This window comes from Poecilia formosa, unplaced genomic scaffold, assembly GCF_000485575.1.
Source record: "Poecilia formosa unplaced genomic scaffold, Poecilia_formosa-5.1.2 Scaffold48, whole genome shotgun sequence".
NCBI classification, from domain to species: Eukaryota; Metazoa; Chordata; class Actinopteri; order Cyprinodontiformes; family Poeciliidae; genus Poecilia; species Poecilia formosa.
Genome location: NW_006799987.1, coordinates 339,753 through 357,168, shown reverse-complemented (window position 1 = coordinate 357,168; position 17,416 = coordinate 339,753). Strand labels below are relative to the sequence as shown.

Below are 17,416 nucleotides of genomic sequence, written 5' to 3'. Positions count from 1 at the left end.
CTTTTGAGCTCCATAATTCAACCATATTTTACAGCAGCATCAACTTTCAAACTTCAAATGGTTACTGAATTTGTATTTTGATACATTGGATCTATTTCTACACAATAATATGTTTATTTTAGATTTAAAAACAAATTGTTCAGCTTTGGGTGTGATAACTCTGACTGTAAAATATTCAAAGACATTTTATTTGCACTGATTGCAGTTTTCTGTCCAATCACCGATTTTTAAACAGCCTGGCTTGCCGAATCGGATTCTGATCGATACCGATTGTTTTGTCTGAAAAGTCGCTGAATATATTAGCAAAGTCAGTAAGTGAGGATGACTGTTGTTAACTGCACAAGTTCAGACGTGACCTGAGATCATAAGATGACAGATATGATCGTTAACACATGAAATGTTGACATTTCTGCCCTTCAGAAGCTTCTGCGCCTCACAGCACCAAAGCTGCTATCTGACTGAGGCTAAAATGTTTGTTTGTGTTGCCATCTGAACTGCAAAAACACAAAATCTTACCAAGTGTTTTTGGTCTAGTTTCTAGTGTGCTTAGTACACTTGAAATAAGACAAAACTGACTTACAGTTAACTTAGGAGATTGTTTTAAGTCAATAATTCCTTAATATTGATGAAAAAGTTCTAGTTCCACAGGCAGATTATTTCACTAACAAGACATTTTTCCCATGTTGTTAGTGAAATAATCTACCAGTTAACTAGAACAATTTCATCAATATGAAGAAATCATTTACTTAAAATAGGCTACTCTAAGTAAAACACTATTTATAAGTTATTTTCGTCTTATTTCTAGTGTACCAAGAACTTTGAAACAAAAAAGACAGACCCCCTGTCAGGTCCAGAGATTGCTGCACAGTCAATAGCTGCATTTGCAAATTTATGTCAAAAAACATTGGACAATTTTACATTTGTGGTGTTTCGATTGAATAAGAAACACAGTTAAAGTCACGCTGAATCGGTTGATGTGATAAGTCATATGGCGCCATCATTCTCCTCCCACTTCCGGTTGTCTTCTTCGTTGTTTTTTCCGGTAGTAAACATCCGGATGTTGATCACTAGATTCGTGATGCGGAAAAAAAGTGTTTCCATTGCAGTTTTGATCCAATAAAACGCTCCATCTTAGCATAAAAACAAGATTTTTTCAAAATTGATGCGTTTCAATTAAACAAATTTGTTTTTGCGCAATTTCATGGTAAACAGAAACGCTGTCTATTGATTTAGAGATTACATTTGAATATGACTAATAAATCAAACTAAAATGTGTCTGTGTTTGGACTGATCTGATTCTAAGTGTTAAAATGACATTTATTTATATAAAAAAACTGAATTATGCAGTAAATAAATTGCCACCATCCATAAATGTATTATAGAGCCGACGTTAATCATAATTAGACACTTTGAAGGAAGGTGGCCGTCCTGGAGAGGCAGGTAAAGCCACATTTTGGACCCGAGGTGAAGGATTTCCTCTGTTCGGGGTTTATGATCCGCTGCCGAAGCCATTGTGTCCCCTGAAGGCCCCTCTGAGCGTCTTTCATTTGATCTCTGCAGCAAAACTCTGCTGTTATTCAACCTCCTACTATAGGACACCCCGGCCGCACATTGTCCACTGACTCGCAGACAAAACTGCAATCACAGCTCAGGAATGAGGCGGAGAATGACCTGGAAAGCGAGCTGATTAATTATTAAACCCTCCCTCGTACCATTTTATGATCTTAAATTAAACAAAAACGCAATAAGAAATCTGTACACAACAAACGGAGGCGATCAGATCGGCTACTTGTTGGCAAAGAGCCCGATCAATACAGTTCACATGAAGCGAGATAATGCGCAAATAAACGACGTGGTCGCTTATTGTAATGGCTCCACAGATTTAATGTGTTTTTAAAATCACAGTGATAAATCGGGAACATTTACCTCAATGTATCCGGCCAGGGCTGGAACCACAATGCCCAAAACGAGGGCAGAAATCGCAGGGACTGAACCCATCTTCCAGGCTCTCCTGATCCGCTGATCTGCTGGAAATAACTTATATCCCCCTCAGCTGTTCCTGCGCGCAGGCGTCCGCAGGAGTCAAGAGCAAACAAACCAGGTCCCGGGATATTTCAGGAGTTTTCCCCCCACCCGGCTCAACCAAACGGGTCAAAATAAAAAGGTTTCTGCTTGTTTCGGACCACGGAGCTCGACTGGAAAGCGCCTCGGTGTCGGACTACTGTGGAAATGTGGGCAAATTGTGGTTCCTCTCTCCCTTCACTGCCTCCTCCCTCGTTTACGCCTCCCCTCTATCCGAGCTGAGCAGCTGGAGAGGGAACAGCGCCACCAGGCGGCCGGCGTTGTAATCTCACTGACTTTTAAAACGGCCCAGCAAATAATTACAGCCGAATATGCAAGAATTTACATTTGCTTGAGTATCTTCTTTAAAATTTTTAGGAATATTTTTACTAAGTTGTACTTTTTACTTTTACTTGAGTAATTTTATTTTTATATATCATTACTCTAGTGAGCAAAATTTTTGGATTCATTAACTTCACTGAATGAAAAACGAACAAGTTCTAACCAAAAATTCACCAGATGCAGAGACACAGCTGCAGTTTTAACTAAAGTTTCACAATTTTTTTCTGAAAGAAGCTGATTTGGAAACTTTTTTTTTATTTTGATTTTGTTATTTTTTGTTACTTATATGAATTACTGTCATTTTGGTTCCTTAAAATATCAAAACGATGGTTATTGTGGTCCATCTGATCAGATTTTCTGAGCATCAAACTTGCTTCATGGAGCTTGGTAAATCGCATCGAGTCATTAGCTTTTCATTTAGGTGTTTCTGCTGAATGGTCTTAAAATAAAAGGCCTTAAAAACATTAAGCTACCTTTTAAAGGAGAATTATTAAATTATAATTTTAATACATAATAATACTACAAATTATTGTTTTTTTTTTACAATAATTGTACGTTAACCATAAAGTTATAAAGAGTTGCACATCACTTTCTTCTAAAATCAACTGTCACTTAATAGTATGTGAAGTGTACTTGCTATTTGTGTTTCATTAACCTAGTGTTGCTAAAGTCATCGTTTACATTCGTTATTACAATAAAATGTTACATCTTACCGCCCAGAAGAGTCCAATTAAAGCACAAAAAACAAAGTTTTCTGTATTTTAGCTAAGCTAAATAAAACAAATACTATCTGTTTCTCATTTAATTTCACTTTTGGCAAGGCTTAGCTAATTATGAAACCTTCGTGACACAAAAATATCAATCTATCCTGTATTTCTCTGATATTGAGTGTTTTTAACTGCCTTATGTCCTCTCCTCATGCTGTATGACAATAAACTTATGCCCTCATTCAGCCTTTTTTTTATTAGTTGCAATGTTTTTATTTACTTTCACTTTTATAAGCAAGAAAAATGCATTTATATGGCTTCATTCAGACACAAGGCAAACCAAAGTGCTTAACAGGATGTCAAAGGAAACACAATCTCATATATATATATATATATATATATATATATATATATATATATATATGACGACAGAATCTTGGATCAAAAATGCATTCAGTCCTAATTTAAAGGAATCAAATATTTCTGCACATTTCAGGTTTCAGAGATTTTGTCACTAAATGAGAGCAATTCATTATTGCATCATGAATTTCCCTTCGGCTGCTCCACCAGGAAGTCTGATGACGACCCTCTAATTTGCTGGATATTCTTTATGAAGGTTTATTATTTCACTTCTGCAGCTTATTTAAAGCAGACATGTGCTGAATTGCTCAGGTTCCAGTTGCTGAGTTTCTGACTGCTTTGGGAAAATTCAGCTCCTAGTTAATGATGTGATTGTGCCTCAGGGAAATCCCTGAAGTTATTTGAAATAAAGTCTAGAACAAAAAGGAAAGGGAAACGTACCTAGTTTCCCTTAGTAACATCAACTCCATAAACCCTCACAGCATTGTTTTCATGGGTCTAGTTATGATTTTCTTTATTCTTGATGAACCATTACCCCATTTATTAATTTAATTTAATTTATTTATCTTGTATCTGTGAGTGTTTGGCTCCCTTTAGTGGTTACTTTGAGAAACTAGGTCATGAGATTTCTTACCACCTTACCCGGATCTTTACAAAAATATACTACTCAATCTTGGCTATTTCAAAATGATTACTAAATGTAAATATTTGCATTGTTTTTACTAATAAAGCTGTTCTTGTAAACTATAAAGTTAAACTCAATTAGTCTTAGCTGACAAAATGTTTTTTTTGTTTGTTTGTTTATATTGACCAAATTTGGAAAATGGAGAAAAATCCAGTTGTTTCTAAATATGATCAATAGGCGTCAGAAAACTGATTAACCTTCAGACTATTTTGTACCATTAATGTGAAAGGGATCTTTTTACAAATGAGTCACATACATAAATTAAAATCAGATGGATTTTTACACTGGAAAAAGTAAAAATCTTACTCACAGTAACGTAAAATGTGATTGGACAACGTCAGGGTTTAAATTTTCTGATTGGCTGTGCATGTGGGGGGCTGAAATTTAAAAATTATGTCACACAGTTTTAAGAGAGGTAGACGGTAGCTTTAGTGCGAAAGCAAAAACACTTACCGTAATGAAAATATCGGCATGACTGGTTAAATATTGATTTAAAACCGGTCTATAGTGCCTTTGCGCCAAAGTTTACAGCCACCAATCAGATACCGCGCTCTGGCGTGTTGCTAGGTAGATTATGTTAATATATGCAATGCAGCCATCTCTGCAGCTACCATTCTGAGGTAAGAACAACTTGTGCGTTTTCGACAAAATGTAAGAATTCATGGGATTAAACAGCGATCAGGTCTGTAGCTCGACTGTTCAGAGGTGTTTATAGTGTCGCAAATTAAAATCTCGGTTTGTTTTTGCGGATATCCTCCGGCGGATAATATATTTATTTTGCGTAGGTCTCTTTGGATGTAGCTGTTGTTGTTAGTCCCACCCAAAATGGAGCCCGTTCTTCCTTGTTTCACGGCAGACTCGAAGGGCTGGGCTCAACTAGAAATGGGGGACGGGTGGGTTTAGCCAAATATTTCGGTCCTTAACGGTTTAAAAAAACCCGTTTGCCTCAAAGCGGATGATGAGTGGAGTTTTCCGCAGTGTGATAAGTGGAGTTAGGCGGACTGCCCGGCCTCCGTGCGGGGCTACACGGCCGTATTGCTGGCGTTGAGGCGCAGTATCTGCCCGTGTTTCCACAGCGCTGCTTTCTGTGGTATGGTCCGGTTGGGACCGGCAACCTGCGGGGTTAAAATAGGGGGGAATGAACATTTTATTGATTATACCAAGTGGGTTTATGAATGAGAGGAGAGAATTGGTGTTTTCCGTTTGGATTCGCGGCTGTGTTTTTAGATTCCTTCACCCGGAGCGGCCTGGGGATCACCGGCCTTTTTCTGTGGAACGTTCCCCCGCAGAGAGGCTCATGTGGCGGCTCTGCTCACGCAGCTTTATTTTGGCAATCCCGGCCTGCCATTGGATCAAAACTGTGGCTGAATGTCACTAGTTATCAATAGCATCACATTACATATATTTTTAATAAATGCATATGTAGTATGTTGTCCCACATCCGGGCTAAAACTGAATAAAGATGATTACTTTCCAGAGCTTTCTATGAAAAAAGTATTGGCCCCCTCACTGATTTCCTCTGGCATCCTTAAATATTTCAGACCAAACTCCAATCAAGCTCTAAACCTCATCAAATGTTTGTCCAGATTTCCTCCCAGTCTTCACAGAAATGTTTTAATTCTGTCACATTTGGAGGTTTTTAAGTATAAACTGCCTGATTTAGCTCATTTCACATAATCTAACTCTAGACTTTGACTAGACCCCCTCCAGGACCATCACATATTCACTTTGAATATATTTTATGTTATTGAATCATAACCTCAATGGAGTTAAAACTTTTCAGGATTTTCTTGAAAATCCTGAAAAGTTTTCAAGAACTCCATTGAGGTTATAACCTAACTTAAAAAGCACATACATGTGCTTAAAATGTATGTGCTTAAAAAGCACATACATGTGCTTAAAATGTATGTGCTTAAAAAGCACATACATGTGCTNCTTAAAAAGCACATACATGTGCTTAAAATGTATGTGCTTAAAAAGCACATACATGTGCTTAAAATGTATGTGCTTAAAAAGCACATACATGTGCTTTTTAAGTTATTTTGGCCTACTTCATGATGTCTGGCAGGTTCTGTTAAAGTGATTTGTTGGTTGAACAGCTCACACAGTAACTTGCTTTGTTTTTAGCTTCTCAACTCTCCAAATATGTGGTTAAGTACATTTAATTCAGGATTTAACAATTACTTTTCCACACAGGGCCTGACTAGATTTATTTATGTTTTTCCCAGTCAGAAATAATATCATGTATAAATATGTTTGTATTTGTAGTCATGTTATCAATATCTGATTCTAAATTTTGCTTGATGATTAGTAGTAGTCTTACAAGAAACCTGTCAAAATAAAATGTTCATCCAATTTATGTAGGGTTGAAACAATTAGTCGTGATGAAAGGATTATTGAAGTAAATCATCTACTAATTTAGTAATTGATTGTTAACTAGAGTATGCAGAAATTAAAAGGTAATTTGAACATTACCCTCAAAGCAATAATAACTGTACAAAAATATATACATTTTGCATTTAAAATGGGGGGAAAAAACCTTTTTGTCTGTAAATTTGCTCTGCCAGAACTCTTCAAGAGGCAGTTTTGAATAAAAAATCTGCAAACAAAGATAAATTTAAATCTTCCTTTAGAAATCCGTACTTAATTACCCAGCTATATTTTAGGTAGTTTACATATTAATAGAAAAATTCATAACTTGGCAGAGGAATCTTTTAAACAACTGCGTTTTCTATGAGTTATCTTTGACAAAGAAAGTCTGGGAATGTGAAATAATATGATCTAAAATCAGTTTAGTTTTGTTTTTTGTGACAGTGTTATAGAATAACTGGTGTGTATGTATTTATTTTGTACTTTAGGCAACCCACGCTGTCAGAGCGTGGCGGCTGCTGAAGGGCCTGGTGCTCCGTAGCCATGGAAACCAAACAGGAACCGTCGGCCGTGTGGAGCCAGACCGTCAACGACGACTCAAACAATTCAACACAGGTATGAAATAAACCTGATCCTGAGGTGCAGTGACATTCAGTCACTTTCACTCACAGTGACAGAAAATAAAAACATTAATTTACTGCTTAAATGTTTCTAAATATTATCACATTGCAACAACAAACGCCATTTTTTGTGGGTTTTTGTTGAACCAGCAGAAAGTTTTGCACAATGATAGAGTGCAAAGAAAATAGTTGTGACTTTGGTGATTGCTGTTGCGTGACCAAAAAACTGAAAAGTGTGGTGTGCCGCTGTGTTCAGCCACTCTGAATTTGTAAAACCACCTTTTGGTGTGATTTCAGATGGAGGTGGTTTGACTAGGCCATTCTTCCATGTGAAAATACTTTGATCTGTAGCTAAGGCTGTCGGTGTTGTTCGGGGATGTCCAAAGTGCGGCCCGGGGGCCATTGGCGGCCCTTGGAATAGTTTTGTCTGGTCCTCTGACCACAAACTGATCTACAATGATGTATTAGAGTCATTGTAGATGGAAAAAAGGAGTACATTTTCGCCAACGAATTTCAGGAATTAAAAAAAAAATGTCAGTGTTTTTTCTCAAATAATTGAGAAAAAAAAAAAGTTATTGTATTTGTTGTTGTGAATCACCTAATAGCTAAATTGGAAAACAACGACCCAGAAAGCCCAGAAGCAGTCCACCTTTATCTTATCAAAACAAACGTCTGAGATTTTCTACAAGAATTTCAGTAAATTTAGTTTAATTCTTAGAAGATAAAAACAGTAAATTGTTTTGTGATTTTTACTTTGATTGTTCGCAGTGAAGTTTCAGGGAACAGGAAGATAAAAGATCTAAAAGTTGGAGCTTTGTCCTGCAGGTGCATTTTGAAGGCAGCGCCGTGACCCAGATTGTGTACAGTGGCGATCAGTCGGACCGGGCGGAGCAGCAGGTGGTCTACACAGCAGAGGGGAACTCCTTCACCTCTGTGGAGTCTGCAGAGCACACGCTGGTCTACATTCATCCTGCAGACGGCACACAAGTAAACATGGAGCTCTTTTATTTACTAAAAACTGAAACAAGCCCAGAACTGAGACACTTTCACTCTTTCCTCAGACTGTGTTTTCTGATCAGCCTCAAGTGGCTTACATCCAGCAGGATGGCACGACCCAGCAGGTACGGCTGGTTCCACGTTTCTCTGACTCGCTGAGAGTTGCTTCTTTCACAAACAGGTTTTTCTCTTCCTCACCTACAGGTGACTGTTCTCCTGCCTGGTGGACAGAATGTGAATGCTGCCAATCTGCACGTTCTCAGTAACGTAGCAGATGCTCCAGCAGCCATCCTGGAGCCAGTTTCCCAGGTGAGCAGGCATTCAGGACTGCAGCTAATGAATGTTTTAGCTATTCTGTCAATTACTCTGGTGATTAATCGATTACTCTGGTGATTAATCGATTATTCTGAGGAGATATCCACGCCATGTTCTTCATATTTTTTCCCTTAAACACTCAATCGTTTTTTACAATATTTGAAATGCATAAGAATGCAGATAAACGAGTAATCTAATTACTTTATAAATTAGAAAATAAACATTTTATTGCCTAAAATGCAGTAGCTCTATCCCTACAGTGAATGGTTGGCCATTTGTAGCAAAGGATGCATCTGCAGCTAAAAAAATATTCCTGATATCGACATAAGAAAAACTCAGCTCTTTCTGCTTGATTTAACATGATGTATTGATTATTTATTGATTGCCAATTAATAACTGAATAACTAAAGGTGCTAATAGAATTTTTTTTATTGTACCAGAATTTTTTATTCCTCAAATGCAAAATGAATCAGTTTTTTTAATTACAGCCATAATTTCAATGATTGATTAATCCGATTAATTGTTTCAGTCCTCGATACTTTTTTCTGTGAAAATGTTGATGTCAGCAAATAAAGTCAAAATGCATTCAGACAGAGTTTAATGTAATAAACCTGCAGGAGTTCAGGTTGTTTCTGTCATGTTGTCATGTACGTCTTCGTCAGATGTTCCACTTAATATCTCATTAAAACAAACATTTAATTGCAGCCGACTGTTGACTGTCTCTCGTAGGAGCATCTGTCCAACTCCCTGACAGACATGGCCGACATCGCTGAGGCCCCCAGCAGCCCGCTTGGAGCCACCGACTCCACAGACGACTCAGACGAAGTCGACGACGAAGACTCGGAGATGGACGACTGGGAGCTGCGCCACCCTCCTCTGTTCGACCCTCATGCCCTCTGTGAGCGGAGCTCTGCACCGCCGCCACATCTGGAACAAAAACATCCAGTTTGATTCATTTCCTTTGTTTGCATCTGCCTCAGGGTGCGAGGAGTGCAACAGCTCCAACCCTTCAGACTGTCCGCTGCACGGCCCCCTGCATCCCATCCCCAACCGGCCCGTGCTGTCCAAAGCCAGGGCCAGCCTGCCTCAGATCCTGTACATCGACCGCTTCCTGGGAGGAGTCTTCTCCAAGAGGCGCATCCCCAAGCGAACCCAGTTTGGCCCTGTGGAGGCGCCGCTGGTTTCCCAGAGTGAGCTGCAAGACCACAACTTTAAATTAAAAGTAAGTCAGACGAGGCTGCTCAGCGTTCAGTTCAGTTATGAACGCAAACAACCAACTACTGCTGTGAGTTCAAGCTAATTCCCCCTGAGAGCACCGCAGGATGGTAAAAGAAGTCTCTAAAACTCCTAAAATACAGCAGAGTCCTGGTACTGTTGAAGGCCGCAACTAACGATTATGTCAGAAATAGATTATTCTGACGATTAATCGATTTCTCTGACGATTAATCAGAATAAAAATTGCCACATTCTGCAGATTTTTCTTTTAACCACTTAAGCTTTTTTAATATAATATTAGAAATACATAAAAAAGATGCAAATAAACACATCCTTTATTTCATTTTTAATAAGAAAATAAACATTTTATTGCCTCAAATTCAATAATACAGCATTTCTTTAGTGAACGTTTGTTTTGTAGCGAAGGATGCATCTGCAGTTAAAAATACTTCTGACATCAACATGTGAAAAGCTGAGCTCTTTCTGCTTGAGTTAACATTACGGTGTTGGGCTGATCTGTTGATTATTTTTTTATTAATAAGTGGGAAGATTTTTTTTTACAGAATTTGAAGCTAAAAATGCTACTTGATGAGTTTTGGATAGAACATATTTGCAAGTAGAGGTTTATTTTTTATGCAAAACATTTATATTTTTGTACAGTTTTGGTTTAATTCCTGCTCTTTGTGGCGTTTTTTTCCGTCTGTATACCCCAGTTAACGATTAATCGATTACTAATTCAGTTGATGAATGTTTCAGTAATCGATTAATCGTGGTCAATTTGATTAATCGTTTCTCACCATGTGTGTCTGATGCCTTGTTTCTCCGTCAGCTGTGCATGCTGGATGAAGAGAAGGAAGCAGAGAAGCCAAGCGACGTCTGGTTGGATCTCTCGGACGAGGAAAGCTGCAACTGGATGATGTTTGTGAGGCCGGCGCAGAACCACCTGGAGCAGAACCTGGTGGCCTACCAGTACGGCGCCGACATCTTTTACTCCACCATCAAACACATCCAGCCCAAGCAGGAGCTGAAGGTCGGTGAGCGCTGGGTACGAAGAAAGAAAAAATCACAAAGTCTTACTAATATTTTTGATGTAGTTTTTAGTGCAAGTATCTTGGTGCACTTGGAAAAAAGACAAAACTAATTTACAAATAACTTTTCAGCAAAATATAAGAGCTTATTTTAAGTCGATAATTCTTGAGTATTGATTTAAAACTCATTCCTAACTGTGGGAATTTATTGCTTTGTTTATCATTTATCATGAAAGATTTCTTATTATGGTAAGAATTTAGATTTATTAATGTCCTGATCAATTTCAGTTCCTGATGGTCAATAAAAAACAAAACTGACAGTGATCAGAAATGTTAGATTTGCTTTTTCCTCCACTATTTGTTCCTAGAGTGAATTAATAAATATCCGTAAAGGAGTAAATGGGAATGTTCTTCAAAAACATTCCCATTTACTATGTTGTGTTGCAAAAACACAAAATATTGCAAATATTTTCTAACTAGTTTCTGGTAAATATTTTAGGATACTTCAATTAGATAAAACTAACTTATAGGAAGTTTTTCTACAAAAATAGAAACTTATTTTAAGTCAATAATTTCTTTTTTAGTTCCACTGGCAAAGTATTTGACTTATACTATGGAAAAATGTTTTAAGTGAAATAATCTGCTAATATAACTAGTACTTTTTAACTAATATTAATTAATTATTGACTTTAAAAAGTTCATATTTCTTGCTGTAATATTACTTATGAGTTAATTTTGTCTTATTTCAAATGTAATAAAATATTTGCACAAAAAACTTGACAAAAAATACTTGGTAATATTTTGTGTTTTTGTGCTGCAGATGCTGCGCCATGCAGTCACAGAGAAACATTTACCTAAAAAGAAGTAATAAATGTATTATATTTTCCATCATAGTCTTTATCGTTATCACAAAATATCGCAGCAAAATGCTACATTTTCCAGCCGAACTTGTTTTGACATTTCTGTCATAGTATGAATGAACAAAAAAACATAAATGTATTTAAAAAGTTGCTTTTAAGTTGGTTTTGTTTTGTTGTTGAGATATTTTCACAGGAAACTAGACAAAAATACTTGGTAAGATTTTGTGTCTTTGCAAGATGAATGATGCAATGAGCCAAAACAATAAAAAAGTTATTTAGGGCTGTGATTATTTTAAAAAAATTTTTTCTGCAGGTTTGGTACGCCGCCTCGTACGCAGACTTTGTGAACCAGAAGATCCACGATGTTACGGACGAGGAGCGTAAAGGTGAGTTTTTCTTCCGTCTGGTTTCTGACGCCACGGCGGCTTGCTGACCTCCTGACCTCCGCCTCGCCTCGTTCGCCCAGCGCTCCAGGAGCAGGAGTGGAACTGGCCGTGCTACGAGTGCAACCGGCGCTTCGTGAGCTCCGAGCAGCTGCAGCAGCACCTCAACATGCACGACGACAAGCTCAGCTCCGCTTCGAGGTGGAAACTTTTACTTCTCATCATGTTTCATTTATCTGTTTTATTTAGTGACGTCTACTTATCTCCGGTTTCAGATCCAGAGGCCGCGGCAGAGGAAGAGGCAGGAAGCGGTTTGGGACGGGGAGACGACCGGGACGGCCGCCGAAATTTATCCGTGTGGATCCAGCTGCAGACTCCAACGGAGACAAGACGGCAGTAAGGAGACCTTTATAGTGAGGAAAAACTGAAAGAAACAAGAAAAGTGAAGGAGAAAAAACATTTTGACAGCTGAGGGAGGTAAAGATTAGGGAGATTAGAAGAGGCCTTCTAATCTCACAGATTAAAGATGCATGAAGCAGCTCAGCGACATCAGGAAGCCATCAGAGATAAAGATGTTTCCATCGGGCCTTGAGAAGAATAGAAATAAGTTTTGGGGCAATTTTTACAGTTAAAAAATGTAAATAAAAACAAATAAATCACATTTTTAGTTTGTTTTTTTCTTTTTTTTAAATTTAGATTATTCTATAAAAGTGCAACGTTTCTCTCCAGTCATCAGAAAGTAAAACATTAATTTAATAGAGATTAATTTCACCTACAGTAAAAATATTTGAGCTAATATTTTTTAAATTTTTAATGATTATGGCTCACAGGAAAAGACAAACCAAAACTGAGGTTTTAAGCACAGAAGTATGTAAAGTTAGCAAATTTAAGAATATTGGAAACATTAAAATATAAAACAAACTAAAATGAAACTTTAAAAAGCTGAGCAAAATATAAAAAATAGAAATACTACAAATAATAATGTATAAAAATAGTGAGAAAATGTAAGATATTAAACTAAAAATAATAAAAATGAATTATAAAAACTAACAATCTTTGAAAGTAAAAATAATATAAAATAAAAAATAATTAGAAAATTATAAATATTAGAACAAAAATACCAAAAAGCCATTTTAAAAATATAAATATTTAATACTAAAAATATTATTAAAAAGCTAAAAATGAGTAGAAAATTAAAAATATTAAAAACAAATTATTTAAAAAAATAATTCAGATTATTATTATTGTAAAACTGACATAAATGGTGGTGATGGTAACAGCTTTGAACCAACAATAATAAATATATTTTAAAAAGCATAAAGATATTAGAGATGAAAGGTGGATTTATTTGTGCATAAACGTCTAAACGTCCGACGCCATGACGATGTTTCCACCAGGAGCTGCTGGAACTGACGGAGAAGCCGCTGGAGGAGGACGGCGCTCAGAACGGGCTGAAGGAGGTCGACACGGAGCCGGAGGGCGAGGCCGGGACCGAGGACGAGGGCCCGCCGGACCCCCCCGCCGAGGAGCCGCTGCTGCAGGCCGACGCCGCGCCGCCCCCCCCCGACCTGACCGCTCCCGTGAAGGAGGACCCGGCGCAGAGCGGGCAGCCAGAACCACACCTGACCTCCCAGGACCTTCACCGCGCCAAGAAGATCCGGGTGAGACTCTGAGACTCTGCTCCCGATGAAGAGTCTCGCTTTCTGGTGCCGCTTTACGCTTGACAACGCTTTGTCTCTTCTTCCTCAATGTGTGCCTCCCTGTCAGGCGGACGAGCAGGTAGGCGAAACCCGGGAGAAACAAACATTTACTTTATGTAGGACAACCGGGACGGCGCACATCCGCAGCTTCTTGTTTTGTCTTTAGGCTGAAACAAAAACTCGCTGCAGGTTACCGGAGTGAATTTGGCCACACGTTCTTCAAGTCAAACAAAACTGATGGCAGCAGAAAACCTTCTGAAGGTGTTGATAAATGTTTCCAGAGGTCACGAAAGGTCAACCTGCTCCCACCACATGTACAAAGTTTAAATTAATCTTGAAAAACAAGGGAGTTTCTGAACTCTAAAAGTTGAAAATTTGCAATAATTTTTTTTTTAATTTTTAGATTAATGTCAGAAATTTTCTAGAAAAAAAAAGGAAATTTTCTGAATTTCAAAAGTCAAAAATGTTTGACTTTTCAGTCTGAAATTTCAAAGTTTTTTCTGAGATTAATCTAATTAATTTGCTTATTAAGCACAATTTTTTTAGCAATTTTTTTTACTTTTCAAACTCAGAAATTTCAAAGTTTTTTCTAGAAAATTTCTGAGATTAATCTCACATTTTCTGAGTTGTTTGTTCTGCTTTTGTTTTTAGGATTTACAAAGGTGAAAGGTCAGCTAACCTTTACAATGGTTGGTTGATTTCACTGCACTGTGCTTTGTATGCATCAGAAAATAACTGAGAAGAGAGATATTACGAGAATAAAGTCGAAATAATACGAGAATGAAGTCAGAATATTAACAGAACAAATTCATAAAATAAAATTATGACTTTATTCTCATATTTAAATTTTTGTATTTTCTTACTGTTGCCCTAATAATCTGTCGCAGGTTTGTAATAGTTTGATAGTTTATGCTGGCAAAAAGTTTTTTTTTTCCTTTATAATTTTGAAGACATGAATACAGATTTTTATTTAAAATCATTGCGGCACAAATAAAACATTTTGCTGCACTAGTTTTGTTAGATCTGGGTAACATGGTGGTGATGCAGTAACATTTCCAAAACAAAAGCAGCACAAATTAAAGTTTTATCAGCACAAACGTAGCACCAATTTCATTTGATCTGAAGGAAATGGCCGGGGCTGGTGGACCTTTCATGACCTCTGAAAATTGTTATCAAATCTTTAAAACGATGGCGGCAAAAACAACAAAATGTTGCTGCCGGTTTGGTTTGGTTTGGTTTGAAGAATGTCCGGGGGTCGACTTCCCTCAGGTCTGCAGGTTTTGCTGCGGCTAACCTCCTGCTGCTCTCTGCGTCCCAGAATGCCGCGCTGCAGCACCTCTTCATCAGGAAGAGCTTCCGGCCGTTCAAATGCACGCTGTGCGGCAAGGCCTTCCGGGACAAAGACAAGCTGGAGCTCCACCTGCGGGTCCACGGCCGCGACGCCTACGCCTTCTCCTGCCACTGCTGCGGGAAGAGCTTCGTGAGCGACGCGGCGCTGGAGGACCACCTGGTGGCGCACGCGGAGAGCCGCTCCTACTCCTGCCTCCTGTGTCCGGAGACGTTCGAGAGGCTGGAGCTGCTGAAGGACCACGTGGACGTCCACGCCGTGGACGGCTGCTTCAGCTGCCCGTCCTGCAAGAAGAGCTTCACGGACTTCATCCAGGTTGGTCTGCAGCCTGCAGCTCTTAGAAACCCACAGAGGAAATGCTTGTGATTATGGACTATGGGTTGTGATTATCTAAGATTTTTGCTTAATTTGTTTTATGATAAAACATTTTATGCTTTACGTATTTAGAAAATCGTTTTTTGTGGCGTGAAACGAGTTTTATTTTGCAGCACCGGGGTTAAAAGTGGTTCTTTGAGTGGAAAGAGCTGCTGACCCCCGGGTCAGAGTGATGCTAATGGATGTAGGCCTAACATGATTAATAGTGATGAATCAATTATTGAAATAATCATCTAATTTATTGATCGATTAATCGTTAGCTGGTTTGTAAGACTCAAAAAAGGCAATTTACTGAAAGAACAACACACTCAGATCAGACATTAGACAAAACTGTACAAAAATATACAGAGCTGCAACAAACAATTATCTTGGTAATCAATTAATCGGTTAGTCTGACAATTAATCACAAAAAAATATTGCATTTTGCGGATTTTTCATTTAACATTTTTATAAAACATTAGAAATACCTGAATCTAAATGTGTTTTTTACAGCAAATAGCCTTTTTTTCAGACTGTATACTCCAGTTAGCGATTAATGAAATTATAAATTGGTCATTATTTGACAAGTCAAACAGACAAAGCTGAGCTTTTCACATATTGATGTATTATTTTTTACCTGCATCATCATGAACCTTGCTTATAAAGCGGCGCAGCTGAAACAAAGAGCTGAACATCAGTAATAAATAAATAAATAACGGATTAAAACACAATTCAAACTGATAGAATCAAGACCAATGAAGGTTCAGTTCTACAAATGTCAACCATACACTAAAGGGAAGCTGTTTCTGAGTGTTAGGGTTGAATTATTTGTATTTTTTATGCATTTCTGTATGAAATTAGCTTAAGTGCTTCAATTAAAAGCATAGAGAACGGACCAATTGTCTTTATCTGATCAAATCGATTAATCATCTACTAAAATAATCATTCCTTAGACTTTGTCGTTCTCCTGAGTTTTGGACCTTGTGTTCTTCCGTAGGTGAAGAAGCACATTCGCTGCTTCCACTCGGAGAAGATCTTCCAGTGTCCAGACTGCGATAAGGCCTTCTGCCGGCCGGACAAGCTGCGGCTCCACATGCTGCGCCACTCCGACCGCAAGGACTTTCTGTGCTCCACCTGCGGCAAGCAGTTCAAGGTGCGCCGCCGAAGGCTGGCAGCTAGCTTTGCTACCTGGAACCAAACCGTTAATCTCTAATGTTTCTCCCACCAGAGGAAGGATAAGCTGCGGGAACACATGCAGCGCATGCACAATCCGGACAGAGAGGCCAAGAAGTCCGACCGGACCCACCGCTCCAAAGCCCACAAAACCAAGGTCCCCTCCACCGACCTGGAAAGCTTCGTGTTCAAATGCAGGCTGTGCATGATGGGATTCCGACGCAGAGGGATGCTGGTGAGCGGCAGCTCTCGGCGGCGAAGCGAACTGGGAGTCGGCGCCGCGCTCAGCTCTGGTTTCCTGTCTGCAGGTCAATCATCTGTCCAAACGGCATCCGGAGATGAGGATCGACGACGTGCCGGAGCTGACGTTACCGATCATCAAGCCCAACAGGGATTACTTCTGCCAATACTGCGATAAGGTTTGGTGTTTTATAACAAACACAACACAGAGCCAAACACAACACACTGCATCAGAGCCAGTGTAGTTATGGTACAAACTGAAGTGTGGATAAAGGGTGAAAAATTATAATACATTTTCTAATGAAAAGAAATTGGGGAATGCTGATGTCAGTGTCAGTTATGTTGCCTGTTTGAAATGATGTTCTTAGTTATTAAACCTGGTAAGACTTTTACACTTTGACTGAATGTACCTGGTGGAAAGTGGCAGGTCCAGTGGCTTTGGTGGCGGCTGCCACTAATTAAATATGAATATGTTCGTTTTAAACAAATCAATAAAAAAAAGAATATATTTGCAAACGTACACAAAAAAATCCAATGTTTTGTAAAAGTAGTGGCAGCTGCCACCACCTGCTGCCACCACCTGCTGCCACCACCTGCTGCCACCACCAGCTGCCACCACCAGCTGCCACCACCAGCTGCCACCACCAGCTGCCACCACC

General features: G+C 38.7%; 2 protein-coding genes across 8 annotated transcripts in view; one reads left to right on the top strand and one right to left on the bottom strand.

Annotated features, from left to right (window-relative positions):
- Window positions 1-2,266, bottom strand: part of aplp2 (amyloid beta (A4) precursor-like protein 2) — a 79,380-nt gene extending 77,114 nt beyond the window's left edge. For 2 of the 4 annotated variants that reach the window (XM_007552329.2, XM_007552330.2), the window contains exon 1: window positions 1,927-2,266. In XM_007552329.2, the coding sequence (XP_007552391.1) occupies window positions 1,927-1,998 (72 nt within the window). In that variant the 5' untranslated portion in view covers window positions 1,999-2,266. The remainder of the gene's footprint in view (window positions 1-1,926) is intronic. The other 2 variants (XM_007552327.2, XM_007552328.2) reach the window with 1 other exon arrangement.
- A 2,272-nt stretch (window positions 2,267-4,538) lies between these two features.
- Window positions 4,539-17,416, top strand: part of prdm10 (PR domain containing 10) — a 16,508-nt gene continuing 3,630 nt past the window's right edge. The window contains exons 1-17 of one of the 4 annotated variants that reach the window (XM_007552325.2): window positions 4,539-4,775; window positions 7,014-7,140; window positions 7,971-8,132; window positions 8,207-8,266; window positions 8,346-8,450; window positions 9,186-9,354; window positions 9,437-9,678; window positions 10,501-10,701; window positions 11,873-11,945; window positions 12,026-12,143; window positions 12,218-12,338; window positions 13,340-13,603; window positions 13,710-13,721; window positions 14,961-15,305; window positions 16,342-16,497; window positions 16,573-16,752; window positions 16,826-16,936. In XM_007552325.2, coding sequence (XP_007552387.1) covers window positions 7,069-7,140; window positions 7,971-8,132; window positions 8,207-8,266; window positions 8,346-8,450; window positions 9,186-9,354; window positions 9,437-9,678; window positions 10,501-10,701; window positions 11,873-11,945; window positions 12,026-12,143; window positions 12,218-12,338; window positions 13,340-13,603; window positions 13,710-13,721; window positions 14,961-15,305; window positions 16,342-16,497; window positions 16,573-16,752; window positions 16,826-16,936 — 2,391 coding nt within the window. In that variant the 5' untranslated portion in view covers window positions 4,539-4,775; window positions 7,014-7,068. Of the gene's footprint in view, window positions 4,776-4,808; window positions 4,838-7,013; window positions 7,141-7,970; window positions 8,133-8,206; window positions 8,267-8,345; window positions 8,451-9,185; window positions 9,355-9,436; window positions 9,679-10,500; window positions 10,702-11,872; window positions 11,946-12,025; window positions 12,144-12,217; window positions 12,339-13,339; window positions 13,604-13,709; window positions 13,722-14,960; window positions 15,306-16,341; window positions 16,498-16,572; window positions 16,753-16,825; window positions 16,937-17,416 lie in introns of those variants that run through there. The other 3 variants (XM_016671648.1, XM_007552326.2, XM_016671649.1) reach the window with 3 other exon arrangements.